Raw genomic sequence first — 15,493 nt, forward strand, 5'->3', positions numbered from 1 at the left:
GCTCAGTGGTTTAGCGCTGCCTTCAGCCCAGGGCTTGATCCTGGAAGACCCGGGATCAAGTCCCACGTTGGGTTCCCTGCATGCAGCCTGCTTCTCCCTCTGCCTGTGTCTCTGCCTCTCTCTATCTCTCATGAATAAATAAGTAAAATCTATTAAAAAAATGTATGGCATGTTTAAAAAAAACCTTAATGTAAAGCTACAATTATCAACTTAAATTTCAAATGGGCACCTGGCTAGTACCTTCTATGGGACTGCTTCCACACTTTCAATAAAATGCTGTAAATTTAGAACTCCAACAATGATAAAAAAAAAAACAAAAACAAACAAAAAACCCTCCTAACACTGCCTACCACTCAGGTCGTCAGACAGCCCGATGCCAGAATCAAGTTGCAACAGACTAATCTTAAGGCAGATGAAGTGGAGAGAAAAATCCCCCTTTGAGCTCATGGCACAACTTGTTTCTTAAAACAGTGACAAGCCCGGGGCGCCTGGGTAGCTCAGTTGGTTGAGTATCTGACTCTTAATTTTGGCTCAGGTCCTAATCTCAGGATTGTAGGACTGAGCCCTGCATCAGGCTCTGTACTCAGCAAGGAATCTGTTTGAGATTATCTCCCTCTCCCTCTGCCCCTCCTCTTGCACTTACACTTGCTCTTGCTCTCTCTCCCAAAAAATATAGAAATAAATCTTTAAAAAAAACAAACCAACAGTGACAACCCTGCACTAAGGTGGGAAGGGGCTTCAACCTCTCTCACCAGGGGAGCCCAACATCACAGACCCAGAACTTGGAGGAAACAGGAAGTAGGAAGCCACCTGTCTACACCTCTCCAGCACTGCTCTGTGAGCTAGCAGAATATAATTACCAGCAATCTTCAACGTGTAACAAAATTCCAGACTGATTAAAGGATTATTTTTAAAAAATGAAATAGTGATCATCTATGTGATTGTGGGTTGGAGATCTTTCCCAGTGAAGAGGGGAGGAAAAAAGAAGAATGAAGACCAGATTTGAATGACCTAGCAACTCAATACCATGCACTGGCAAGGGTTCAGGGAAACAGAGAAGCTCCTGAATCTGCTGGTGGGAACAAGCCAGTAAATTTCTGGGGGGCAAATTGGATGAATGTATTGAGTGTCTTTAAAATGGTCATACTCTGACACGGTAACCAATGTTTAGGAATTTTTCCTAAGGAAATAATCAGAGAGATATATAAAAAAAAAGTATTTACAATATCGAATGACTGGAAAAGAACAACAAACAAGTGACCAGTAGAGTACATATGAAATATTTATATAATAGAATAATGGCTGGCCTTAAAATCATGTTTCAAAGAATAATGATGCGAATATGCTCGAAAATATTAAATTCAAAAACAAAAAATACAAAAAATACAAAAACAAAACAAAAAAAAGAAAAAGAAAATATTAAATTAAAAGAGTATGTACAAGATGAATCTAAAAAGTTTTTTAAAGATTCATTTATTTATTTGAGGGAGAGAGAGAGAGAGGGAGGGAGGGAGAGCACACAAGGCACAAGGTGGGGAGGAGGGGCAGAAGAAAAGGTAGAGAGAATCCCCAACAGACTCCCCACTGAGTGGGGAGCTGGATACAGGGCTCTGTCCCATGACCCTGAGACCATGACCTGAGCTGAAATCAAGAGTCAGACTCCCAACCAGGCATCCCTAAAAAAATTTCTTTAACTTGTGGAACACACACACACACACACACACACACACACACACACACAAATCTGAAAGAAAACACCAAAATAGTGACTATATTATTAGTTGGTAGGGAAATTAGGGATGATTTTAATTCTCTGTTACTAGCAGCCCAAAGCATGCTAACTGATAGACCTGGATAACTCATTCTGAGCCAGTAAGACTCAGCTTATTTGTCACCTCTTTCAAGAAGCCCTCCTACACTATCTTCCTTTCTCCTCTATTTTTCTAGGTGTTCCTCCTTGGCACTGGACCCTGAGCTTGTCCTCTGTGATGTTCTTTATCCCTGCATCGTACTCACGCATTTGATTCACCACATCCCCACTACACTGTGTACTGCCTGTAGTCAGAGATTGGGGTGTTTTGTTTTTGTGTCCCCAGTCTGCCTGGAATGGAGCAGATCTTCAAGCTGGAATGCTGGATTCATGCATGAAATTGAACAAAGAGAATCTCTGTGCTCTGTGAATCTCAAGGTCAAGGAGGGCAATACTACGAAGGATGAGCAAACACTGGTACAGAGGTATCTCCTTACCTTGGCCAGGAGGCTCGAAACATGTTTAATTTCAGCATGCGCCTTTACTAATTCTTGCTTGAGCTCAGCACAAGAGAGTTCCAGCTGATCTTTCTCAGCTCGAGCAACTCTTAACATTTCTTGAACTTCACGACCTTCTGCCGTTTGTGCCATGGGACTGGTATCCATAGCTTTCTGCTTCTCATTCTCCAAATGAGCCTTCAACGACCCATTTTCAATCCGCAGCCCCTCCAACGTGGCTTTAGACTCTTCCAGAGTTTTGGCCATTGCGCCGTTATTTCGCCGTTCCAGTTCCAGAAACCCATTCAGTTTTTCGTTTTCTTCCTTCAGGTGTTTGATCATTTCTAAAGCTCCTTGGTTTTCTTCCTCCACTTTCCGTAAGCTACAGGTCAGCTGCTGCTGGATGTTGAGCAGCTTCTCTCTTTCGAAGCGGCCCTGGTCGAGAATTTCTGCACATTTCTGCTCCAGTTCAAGGATTTTCCCTTCTTGGATATCGGGTTCTTCATTCTTGACTCGCTCTTGCAAAAGATTCAGGAGCTTCTCGTTCTCCTGACTGAGCTGCTCGGCCCTCTCTCGATGCTGATGAAAGGAAGTTTCTAAAAGAGTCTTCTCATCTACCAGTTTCTCATTTTCGGCTGTCAGTTCCTGCACCATTTGTTGCTGGTCTGATAGTTCTTGCAAAGTGGCCTGCAGCTCCTCTGCTGTGCTGTGGTGGTTCTCCTCCATCTTTTGTATCTTCTCTGTGAGGGAAGCCAGGGACAGTTCGCTTGCATTGTTGGGGGAGCTGCCAGTGGTGGAACACTTGGAGCTCTTAAAGGGGTTGCTGGTGGAAGACAGGGGTCGGGAGGGGGTGTCAGCTGTGATGTGCTCAAAATCAGAGGCATCTGGGGACAAAGAAGCTTTGGTAACATCGCTGCTTGAAGAACCCGACGGTCTTAACGCGTGTTCATGTATGTTGCTCCTGTACTCATCGATTTCACCTGACAACTGATTTCCAAGTGGACTTCCAAAGCTGGATTCCTGAGTCATGGACGTTGGGCAGCTGCTCTCACCAGTGGGGCTTGTGCCTCCATCTGAATTTGGGGAATGCTCCAGATAAGTCAGTTTCTCCCTCAAGGCCCGGTTTTCCTCCTCTAGATCTGCAAGCTCTTTCTGAAAATTCTTGTTTTTCTCCTCAAGAGCTCTTACCAAAGGTTCTGAGTCACTTGGCAAGATAGACGTTCCATCTAGATTTGAGTCTGACATGTCAGCTCCTTCGGTGCTTGGAGTCCTCCTCTCCTTGCATTTCTTCAGTTCACTTCGAAGCTTGTTAATTTCACTATCTTTCGCTTTGGCTTCTGCCAAAAGTTCCCGAACTTGGGACTCCAGCACGGCCTTTTCCCCAACTTCATTCTCTTGCTTGGGTCTTGTGGAAACGGTCCTCAGGTGCTTAGTAGGGGTGGGTGTGCTAGAAGAAGTTGGACTGGACACCGACTTCCTGGGGTTGGAGGGACCACGTGGCACAGTTCTCTCCCTTGAGACAGTTACTGACAGTTCTCGAGGAGCAGGAATGCCTGTCCGTTTGGTGGTTGTCACAGCCCCTAAGGACGGAAGGAGTGAAACCGATGAAACAATACAAGTACTTTTATAAATGAAACCCAGGTGACTTCCCTGGGTTCCCCTCACCTGGGATAGTGAAGAAGGTGGTTCTTGCCCTTTATTCATGCCCCCCACCCAACCAGGCCCTGCTCTAGATAACTACTTGGGTCTGATCAGTTTCTGTGCCTCCTCCCACAGCCCTTTACTTTGGGGGAAGCTGACACCAAGCCCGAGCTCCTCCACATAATCGCATCCCAGCCATAGTTGCTGATTCAAGGCATGGGCACATCCCTCAAGTGAAGTCAACAGAACAGCAGAAGAGGTTTTCTGAGTAAGACTCTAGAAGATTATCACATATTGTTAGGTTTTGTTCCAAAATGAATGACGGAGAAATTAAAAAAACAAAACAAAACAGCAGAGCCAGGCAGTAGGTTCGAGAATGCTTTAATGGGGAGCGCTCCTGGGCGAGGTTCCATGACTCAGAGAGGTGGCCTGAGTCAGGGAAGTCGGACCGGGGTTGGGGAGTGTGGGGGTTTTTAAGCCTTATTGGTTCTGGATCTGGATCTGGGTGGGTCCCTTGCCAAATTAGGCAAGGGAACACTGTGTCCCTAGGTGATTGGCTGGGGGGTGGGGATAGTACAGATGATGGGGAGGGGGTCCCTGGCTGGAAAGTCCTGGATGGAAAGTTTCAGTTTCCTGTCTAGGCTTCGATTTACTAGAGATGACGTGGTGGTCATGACTGCTTTGGCGGGAAGATCAGCCATTTTGACCCAATTTGAGATGTCCACCATTTTGGGTGCGCCTATCTCTTAGTCAGCCCAACACACATAAGTAAGGGATCATAGAAATCTGGAAATGGCTACAACCTCTTGTCCTCACAAGAGGAAGGTGAGAATGCAGAGTATAGAAAGAAAGAAACCAAATTCTTGGTAGCACTGTGGAATCGGCCAATCAGTCAACCCTGGAGAGTTTGGCCTAGAGCTGGCCTTCCAATTATACAGACCAATAAATACCCTTCCTACAAGTCATCTTGAATTGGGTTTTCTGCAACCTGCAGCTTTATGCATTTGACAACTAAACAAGAGCCTTCTGACAAAATGCAGGTTCATTCTGAATTTCTTAAACATTTAAAAAGAATTCATCAACATCTTGTGGATGAGCACGAATTTGATTAAAAAGTCACAAAACACAAATGATACTGAATTAAGACTAATCTAATCCAATGACCTACTGCTTTTATCAAGAGTAGAAATGGTGTGCTTATTTGTATTCAGAGAAACAAGAACAAATGGAATAAGGACATATTATATGTATCTATGGTACAGTTTTAAATGTTAAAGGGATTTACATAATATGGAAATGATACAGAATTTAGAGTATTTATAATAGGAAATGTAAGGTAAGGAACTGTTTCCTATCTTTGTCTATACTACAAGATTATAAAAACTTTTGGGGGTGAAAACCCAGACATCAATCTCCTATATGCTCTGGAAATGAAACCCACCTCAGAGGTTAAAGTATAAATGAAAGTTTTGGACCTATTTTACAAACTCGAAGACTATTTGATGAATCAAGGCTGAATGCTATAACTTATCTAACTCTGCACATTGGGTTGAGAGTCCCCAGTAACAAAGGGCCCTAGATAGAGACACCAATCTCTAGGCCTCCATAAGGTAGGAAGTGTTGGGGGAATGTCTCCAATGAGTGGCAGCAGCCCCAGTCGACTAGGACAGAAGCAAAGCCCAACAGGCACGGTAGCCCTAAGCCTGCTGCCAAGACCACTACTAAGGAGCACCTGCAGCTCTGAACATCCTGAAATCAGAGGTGATGATGTGAAGGCCCATAGCATTCACTGCTGTGTCTAACAATTGAGTGCTTTTTAAAACTTTGACACAATAAAGGCTAAGCTGGGGGGGGGGGGGGCACCCAGGTGGCTTGGTTGGTTGGGTGGCTGACTTGATTTTGGCTCAGGTCACTATCTCAGGGTCCTGGGATCAAGCCCCTATTGGGTTCTGCACTAAGCAGGCAGTCTCCCTCTCCCTCCCTCTGCTCCTCCACCTGATCATGCTCTCTCTCTCTCTCTCTCAAATAAATAAAATCTTTTTTAAAATAAAAAAAGGGTGGGGCAGCCTGGGTGGCTCAGTTAGCACCACCTTCAGCCCAGGGTGTAGTCCTGGAGACCCGGGATCGAGTCCCACGTCAGGCTCCCTGCATGGAGCCTGTTTCTCCCTCTGCCTGTGTCTCTGCGTTTCTCACGAATAAATAAATAAAATTAAAAAAAATAAAAATAAAAAAGGGTTAAGCTAGCATACTAATATACAGAAAAACTATGGTTTTTGAAGTGACTTTTCAAACTAAGTTATTGAAAAGCTTAAAGTACTATGATACACCCTTAGTACTTTTAGGTACCTGGCTTGCATCCTGCTTAATGAAGAAAACCCTCAGTGAAGAAAAGATTTTTTAAATTATTCTTGTAAAATGAAGATTGCAGTCGCTAAGCAATAAAATGTTTTAGTAACACTGGTTCTCTAGAGTGAAGTAATCCTGGCGAGGGCCCTCATGAAAACGGAAGAGCAACTCAAGTTTTGCTGTAACCACTGTCAGAGCAGGCGGGCGGGAGAGTCCAACACTGATTATCACAGAGCTGCTGGCTATTTTACAGCCACTGAAACTCAGGTACCTTTTCAACTGTTCGCTGGTTCCAAGGATGGGCAAGGCTCAAACAGACAGATCAACTCTGTCATCATTTCCAGCCGAAGGTGAACTCCTCCCTTCTGCTGCCAAATCTTACTTCTATTCTCCACGTAGACGTTACGACTTGCACCTTACCTAAACTACTAGGAATTTTTTTTCATGTCAAAATACATTTGTGAAATTCATCCAGCTGCAAATTATGAAATACACAATCCAGCTGTATTTGTTACTACATCCGTTCTAAAGTCACTACTATTATTGTTTTCATAAGCTCTCTTTATTTAAAAGGTTCTTTCCGGGATCCCTGGGTGGCGCAGCGGTTTGGCGCCTGCCTTTGGCCCCGGGCGCGATCCTGGAGACCCAGGATCGAATCCCACATCGGGCTCCCGGTGCATGGAGCCTGCTTCTCCCTCTGCCTGTGTCTCTGCCTCTCTGTGTGTGTGTGTGACTATCATAAATAAATAAAAATTAAAAAAAAAAAAAAAAAATAAAAGGTTCTTTCCATCTCTTGTATGCATTATTTCCAAAACCGTAATTACCAGAGGCTTTGTTTACAGGGTAGCTAACATTCGCTGTCAGACCAAACTAAGGTTGGTGTGTGGCTGCTCACCCCTCAACCGTGTGGGTCTGTAGCCCAAGTACCCCTTGTCACGGGCAGGGTGGGCAGGAGTGCAGTGCCGGCAGTCCTATCGCTCATAGTGTGACAGTTAGAAGGTTCCACTCCTCAGAATCCACCTCAAGTACTGTAAATTAAGAATCCTCACTGCTGAACCACACATCCTGGAACCCTAAAACAGAGCACGCCCCCTGACACATACACCATGGCAAGGGTGACGCAGAGATAGCAAGAAGCCTGGGCCGATGATACAGGAACAGCTTGGCTGGCACTCTTATTTCTTCGGTCTTTTCCCCATCTTCACAACAGACCATCACTTATTCCTACCAAGGCGGGCTATCTAACTGCATGAAGTTAAAATAAAAGCACCTGGGTGGCTCAGGGGTTAAGCGTCTACTTTTGGCTCAGGTTGTCAGCCCAGGGTCATGGGATCGAGTCCTGAATCAGGCTCCCCACAGGAAGCCTGCTTCTTCTCTGCCCATGTCTCTGTCTCTCTCTCTGTGTCTCTCATGAATGGATAGATGAAATCTTAAAAAAGGGGGGGGGGGGCAGATCCCTGGGTAGCTCAGCAGTTTAGCGCCTGCCTTTGGCCCAGGGCGTGATCCTGGAGTCCCGGGATCTAGTCCTGCATCAGGCTCCCTGCATCAGGCTCCCTGCATGGAGCCTGCTTCTTCCTCTGCCTTGCCTCTCTCTCTCTCTCTGTGTGTGTCTCTCATGAATAAATAAATAAAATATTTTTTTAAAAAAGCAAGCTCCAAATCACAATTGGTAAGACTAATATGATTTCAAAAAAAAAAACATGTTTGATATGTTACATTTTAAAATGCCAAATGAGATATTCTATTGTGCTCGATCCCAGGCCCATCAAACTCTGTATTCATAGATACACATGCTAGAAATGTATAAGGAATACTGACAACAGTTGAGTATTAAGGTGGTTGAACTGTAATTTTCCTGTTTCTTTCACAGTGTTACCTTTATGTAATAAATTAAAAAAAAAAAACAGAAGGCAGAAGGAGAAATCCATCATAACAATATACAAAGAAGTAAGGGGGTAGGAAAAATAAATCTTTTTGGAAAATAAAAAGCATGTTTAAAATGACAGCACGACCATTTAAACCATAGATCAGATGACTGTCTTAAGCAGCAATTCTCATGAGCTGAAAATAAAATATTCTCAGTCCCTTTTTATTTTATTTTAAGATTTATTTATTTATTCATGAGAGACACAGAGAAAGAAGCAGAGACATAGGCAGAAGGAGAAATAGGCTCCCTGTGGGGAGTCTAATGTGGGACTCCATCCCAGGACCCCGGGATCACAACCTGGGCCAAAGGCAGACACACTCAACCACCGAGCCACCCAGGCACCCCTCTCAATCCCTTTTGAATTTCCTTGTCTCACTCTGAGAACATGATACACATAGGATGTTCTTTGCTAGGTCTTCTCCCTACCATGCGCTGACAAAGGAAATGGTGACATTCTGAAATGACTGATCTTTCATTTTCTCCTACAGGAGTTCACTGAGGACCCGTTTGGTGGGAGAGATGGAAATGAAAGTCCACCATGTCTGCTGTCTCACCTCCGAAACACAAGAGAACTTACTCCTTCGGTCTCTATGAATCTAAACCACTAGGATATTTTTTACTATCATTGTTCACAAATTTTTTCTTGAAAAGTTCCAATACCATATTTATTGCCAAATTTAATTTCTCCCCTCAATCTCCATCCCTCTCAACCTCACATGGTCCTTCTTCCCTTTATTCTCCTTATCCATGTTTGGAGGAAGCATTAATCATGTTTCAGATTCCCCCAGTTGAGGAACCTCAAAAACATATTTAAAACATCCTCCCCCCTTTTCTCTTTTGGTAACCAACCAGTCAGTCACTAAAACCTGCTGTTTCTGGGAATGTTTCTATATTTTTCCTTTGTTTTCCTTTGGTATGGATCCAGTCCAAGGTCTTAAGACTGTGCTGTCTAAATTTCTGAACTGTGCTCACAGGTCTTCCTGATTCTAGTCTCTCCCAGCTTGGAGACATAATGGACCAATATCCCTTAAATATTTTGCTCACTGTTCTGTTAGAGAACCTGTAAGCATTCCCGTCTGCTGCATCAATGTCAAATTTCTTCCCTGGGCTTTCAGGGTCAGGCATAATAGCATCTGAATCAACATATCCAGTCTTCTCATTTTGGGGGTTTTCTCCTTCCAACATGCCAATTTAACCCACTCAATGTCCCCAGTAATACCTATGACTTGTTGGACAGTATTTCCTTTCCACTGGATCCTTCTGATGGGCATTTAAACATGCTTAACTCTCTTCAACTAAAAAAAAAAAAAAAAGGGGGGGCACCTAACTGTCCCAGTCCATAGAGCATGTGACGCTTCATCTTGGGGTTGTGAGTTTGAGCCCCACATCGGGTGTAGATTTTATTTATTTATTTATTTATTTATTTATTTATTTATTTATTTATTCATTCATTCATTCATTCATTCATTCATTCATTCATTTATGATAGTCACAGAGAGAGAGAGAGAGAGAGAGAGAGGCAGAGACACAGGCAGAGGGAGAAGCAGGCTCCATGCACCGGGAGCCCGATGTGGGACTCGATCCCGGGTCTCCAGGATCGCGTCCTGGGCCAAACGCAGGCGCGAAACCGCTGCGCCACCCAGAGATCCCTTGGGTGTAGATTTAAAAAGAAATCTGGAGCCTACGTCATCCTCCAGCTAATACCTAATTTATCTCTTGTTTATTGGTTGTCTTCTCTTCTCCCCCTGTCATTCACTTCTCTACCCACTGCCATTACTCAACCAAAACCATGCCTGCTGAGGTCATTGATGACCTCTACGTGGGCAACACAATGGACATCTTTGATCCTCTTAGCAGAGCTGACATAATTCCTTCCTTTCTGAAGCATGCTTTCTCTTTGCTCAGCAACTGTCCTCTCTCACCTTTGCTGGTTCCTCCTTCTCTCTCTGCTTCTCCTTGTCAGAAGCCTCATACCTAGATCTTGGGCCTTTTTTCTTCTAACAAATTATTTTCCTGGTGATTCTACTCCATCTCATGATCTTAAAATACCACCTACATACTGATCATTTTCTAATTAACTCTCCCATTTGGACCTTTCATCTGAGCAACAGATCTGAATATCAGACTACTTACTCTATAAGCATAACTGAATTATAATAAAAGTATCCCAAACTAGATTAAAGGCATAAAGGCAAGGCTAAGAAAGAATGACCAGAATATGCAAAAGGCCTGGAGTGCAGAGAGTCCTGGCAAGGAGGTGGCTAATGAGGAAGAAGGTTCATTTATAGAGGGCTCAAGGAAGGCCTCACTGATAACTTGAGAGTTAAGGTGATATACACCCATTAAACAAGGCCAGGATGCTTGGAAGAAAGAAAAAAGCACAAGAAAAAGCTCTCAAAATTTTAAATATATATACATATATACATTTAAAATTAAAAGATTCAGTAGGAGGGATGGAATGCAAAATCAAGGAACTCTTCCAATATGTAGGAAAAAAAAAATGAAAACAAGATGGAAAGAGAAAAGATAAATACTTAGGACCAATCCAGAAGATCAAACAATCGATTTACAGAAGATCCAGAAATCGGGGCGCGCCTGGGTGGCTCAGTTGGTTAAGTGCCTGACTCTTGATTTTGGCTTGGGTCATGATCTCAGGGTTGTGAGATCAAGCCCTGAGTCCTGTTCTGTGCTCAGCGCAGAGTCTGCTTTAGATTCTCCCTCTGCTCCTCCCCATCACCAGCTTCACCAGCTTGCATACACACATACACTCCTTCTAAAAAAAAAAAAAAAAGATAATTTTTTTTTAAATTTAAAGATTTTATTCATTTATTTGGCAGACAGCACAAACGGGGAAGTGGGAAAAGGAGCAGCAGGCTCCCCACTGAGTAGGGAGTCCAGTGACTCAATCCCGAGACCCTGAGATCATGCTTAAACTGAAGGCAGACACTCAAATGACTAAGCCACCCAGGCACCCCTAAATAAATAAATAAAATATTAAAACAACAACAACAGCAACAAAAAAGAAGACCCAGAAATATAGACCAGTGGAAACAGAGTGAAGGAAATTCCCAAAGAACTGATGTGAGAGAATACCCCAAAGCCAAAAAACATGAGTCTCCAGAACCCATGTCAGGCAAAATGAATGAAAAAAGACCCACATGAAGTTACAATACACCTTTTATAAATTTTCAGAACACTAAAAATGCCTTCAAGTTTGGGGAAGGGGTGTGAGCATGAGATTGGCCATCAACATTCATAATAGCAATACTGAATTCTTGGAGGCAATGAAGCAAATGACTTCAAAATTCTGAGGGAAAGTGAATTTCAACCTAAAATTCCATACCCAACCTAACTATAAACCAATCAGAGAGGTAGAAAATACATTTTGAAACATATGAAGACTCAGGGAAAAAAATTAAACTGTAACACCCTTTCTAAGTAAGTTATTTGAGAATGTGCTCCAGGAAAACAAAGGAATAAACCAAAAAGAAAGAGGATGAATGATACTGGGAGAGCAGTGGTTCTAACAAAGGAAACCAGTCAAGGGAAATCTCAAGAGGATACCCACGGAGCAAGTCTGAAGAACAAATCCAAACTGGGCCAAGAGAATAAAGTGCCTCTGAGGGGACATTTCTTTGAAAGAACATCTGATTGGATGCAGAGTATGAAAAAAAAAATGAGGATATAACAAAAACTGAAAAAACCAAAAGCTTCATAAAAAAGAAGAAGTTGCATAAGAAAGGACACAAAATCACAACACGACTTTGCAGGGAAAAACGATATATACATATATAGTCAAAATTACATTGCAACTCTTTCAATTGACTTGTAGGCAAAGTGTGCAAGACTATTTTATAGAACACTGGAATATTATCCTAGCTAGCAAAAAAAGGTTAAAGAAGAGGGGTGTCTGGTGGGCTCAGTTGATAGAGCATGTGACTCTTGCCCCCAGGATCATGAGTATGAGACCCATGTTGGGTATACAGATTACTTAAAAAAAATTAAAAAGCTTAAAAAAAGGTAAATGTACAAATGAAAGGAACTGGGAGGTAGAAGATGTGGAAAGATCTGGCAGAAACAGTAGTGACAATAATATTCAACCCATCTTAAAATGGAGAGTCAAAGATACTATATAAAATTGGCAAAAGAAGAAAGAAAGAAGGAAAATGTTACTGAAATAAAAGATATAACCAAGAAATGAACTTTAAAAAGTGATATCTTAAGACTCTAGAAGGAGGGATCCCTGAGTGGTACAGCAGTTTAGTGCCTGCCTTTGGCCCAGAGCATGATCCTGGAGTCCCGGGATCGAGTCCCGCATCAGGCTCCCTGCATGGAGCTTGCTTTTCCCTCTGCCTGTATCTCTGCCTCTCTCTCTGTCTCTCATGAATAAATAAATAAAAATCTTAAAAAAAAAAAAAAGACTCTAGAAGGAGGTGAAATCCTCATCTATCAGAACAGGAGTCAACAAAATGTCTAAATTTGAAAAACTAAAAAAAAGCTATGTCAGGAAAAAGCGAAGACAAGTCACAGACTGGGAGAAAATACTTGCAAAATACATATCAGAAAAAGGGGTGTTATCCAAAATATACAAAGAACTTAAGAATAAGAAAATGAACGATTTGATTAAAAATGGGCAAAATACCTGAACGGACACCTCACGAAAGAAAATACACAGATGAAAAAGAAGCATATGAAAAGATGTTCCACACCACAGGTCATTAGGGAACTGTAAATTAAAACAACAATGTAAAAACCAGTACACACCGATGAGAATGGCTAAAATCCAAAACGCTGACAACACCTCATGCTGACAAGGCTGTGGAGCAATATGAACTCTCCTTTATTGCTGGTGGGAATACAAAATGGTACAGCCACTTGGGAAGACAGTTTGGCAGTTCCTTACAAAACTAAACATACTCTTGCCATGATTCAGCAATCACAAGCCTTGGTGTTTACCCAAATGAATTGAAAAATTATGTCTACATACAAACCAGCACAAAGCTGTTTAGAGCAGCTTTATTCATAATTGCCAGAACATGGAAGCCACCAAGATGTCCTTTAGGAGGTGAAAGGATAAACTGAGATACATCCAGGCAATGGAATATTCTTCAGTGCTAAAAAGAATTGTGCTACAAAGCTATGCAGAGACAAGGAGGAAACTTAAAAGCAAATTGCTAAGTGAAAGAAGCCAATATGAAAAGTCTATATACTGTATGATTTCAACTATATGACATTCTGGAAAAGGCAAAATTATGGAGATAATAGAAAGATCAGTAATTGTCAGGGGTTGGGGGGAAGGAAGAATTAGTAGGGGCAGCACAGATGATTCTTAGGGCAGTGAAGGTATTCTGTAAGATACTATAATGGTGGATACATTTGTCCAAACCCATAGAACATGAACCCTTATGTAGATCATGGACTCTGGGTGACTGTGATGTGTCACTGTAAGTGCATCAATTGTAACAAATGTACCACTGTGGTGAAGGATGTTGATGGTGAGGGAGGCTGTGCACATTTGTGTCGGGGACAGGGGTTATATGACGGTCTGTGCTTTCCCAATTTGCTGTGCCCAAAACTGCTCTAAAAGTCCATAAAAAAAAAAAGGCACTTTGCGCAAGTATAAATGGTTAACTTTGATATGTGGGACAACAAACGGGAAGGTGTAGGGCAGTAACAGTTTTGCTTTTTCATGACAAGCGCCCCATCCTATTTCATTTCTAACCTGTGCATATACTACTTTGATAATGAGAATTAGGAAAAAGAAGTGTGAATGTTTGTGAATACAGTGCGGAAGTAGGTAATCAGTAGTCAGTTGGTTTTACAGGCAGCACTGTTCCTTTGGACTTAGAACAAGTGAGATAAAAGAAAAAAGTTTCAGGCAATGCAGCAAGCAGAGGCACTGCCATAAGGAACTAAGTCTGTTATCAAATTTCCAGCCCCACCTCACCTGTGGCAGAGAGTAATTTTTTCCTAGCTAGAATGTCCTTTGGGGAGTTTCAACAGAGTGTTTTCTAGAGATTCATATATCTCATATTAAAGTTAATGGAAACTCCTTTACAAAGCAAACAGAGGAAGAAGAAGCACAAAAAAATTCTACACAGACTAATGAACCAATTACTTGCTAATTTTGTTTCCTTCCCTAAAAGCACCATAGGGTCCACATTTAGAGATGGTTTGGGTAACAGCTTAAAAGTTTTCTGTCTTGTCTTCATTTTGCGCCCCTCCCCCCCAGTGCCAAATTAATTTTGCTCACACTCCACTTACTCAGCATCTTGGGTTAGTTTAAAACACTTGTAAGGGATCCCTGGGTGGTGCAGTGGTTTGGCGCCTGCCTTTGGCCCAGGGCGCGGTCCTGGAGACCCGGGATCGAATCCCACGTCGGGCTCCCGGTGCATGGAGCCTGCTTCTCCCTCTGCCTGTGTCTCTGCCTCTCTCTCTCTCTCCCTGTGTGCCTATCATAAATAATTTAAAAAAAATAAAAACCCCTAAAACTTAAAAAAAAAAATAAAATAAAAATAAAATAAAAATAAAACACTTGTAAATCTGCAATCTTTTTTTCCCAAAGAGTCACACTGTTCCACGGCCACCATGAACGAAGCTCCATACAGAGAGGGCCTGTGAACAAAAGACCTCTAACACTCAAAAGGGGCTCTGGCCTAGGGAGGGTACAGTGACCACTCTGTGCTGGGGTAAAGGCTAGATAAGGCAGGAGACAAAGCGGCAGTGTTACGAGAAGAGGTAATAGCACGGTCTGGATGGCTTCTTGCAGGTGTCCCACACAGCCGGGAGCTGGCATTGCCAGGAGAAGCCAAAATGCAAAATGGCTCAGGAAGGGCATCTCCCAACATGCCATTTGAAAAGTGCAAAACAGGTGGGGTCATCTCGTTTCCACTGAAACTCAGGTGGCTGGAGGAATGGTTGGTCCCAGAATTCACTCTGTATGCTGATTTGGTCTCCTCACCCACTGTGTGGGCCAAATGAAATCCTCATTACCTAACTAAAGAGACGGGTACCTCTGGCGCAGGAAGTGTACCCCCAGGGTCTCTAGGCAGCAGACACTAGGAGGAGGAGTTAAGGATGGTGGGGCTTTAGTGAATTAGAAGATCTGACTCTCCATATGCAGCCCTTCTTTCAGTAGAGATGAGAAAAGATCGACTTCCCAATTTGTGAGTCTTTTTGGGGGGGGTGGAGGTGGAGCCCAGCCCGGGGCTGGAACTCACAACCCTGAGATCAAGACCTGAGCTGAGATCGAGAGTTGGATACTTAACTGATAGAGCCACCCAGCATGCCCCCACCAATTTGAGTCTTGATGCAACTCAGAATGACCCATTC

The 15,493-nt window shown here is 42.8% G+C and overlaps 1 protein-coding gene across 9 annotated transcripts in view; it reads right to left on the reverse strand.

The window, feature by feature from the left end:
• SPECC1 (sperm antigen with calponin homology and coiled-coil domains 1) overlaps positions 1 to 15,493 on the reverse strand; it is a 279,082-nt gene that overhangs the window by 106,214 nt on the left and 157,375 nt on the right. For 8 of the 9 annotated variants that reach the window (XM_026005582.2, XM_072730488.1, XM_072730487.1 and 5 more), the window contains one exon: positions 2,248 to 3,827. The exons of the other annotated variant lie outside the window; for it this stretch is intronic. In XM_026005582.2, coding sequence (XP_025861367.2) covers positions 2,248 to 3,827 — 1,580 coding nt within the window. The remainder of the gene's footprint in view (positions 1 to 2,247; positions 3,828 to 15,493) is intronic. 9 annotated transcript variants of the gene reach the window in all.

This window comes from Vulpes vulpes, chromosome 12 (genome assembly GCF_048418805.1).
Source record: "Vulpes vulpes isolate BD-2025 chromosome 12, VulVul3, whole genome shotgun sequence".
Taxonomy (NCBI): Eukaryota; Metazoa; Chordata; class Mammalia; order Carnivora; family Canidae; genus Vulpes; species Vulpes vulpes.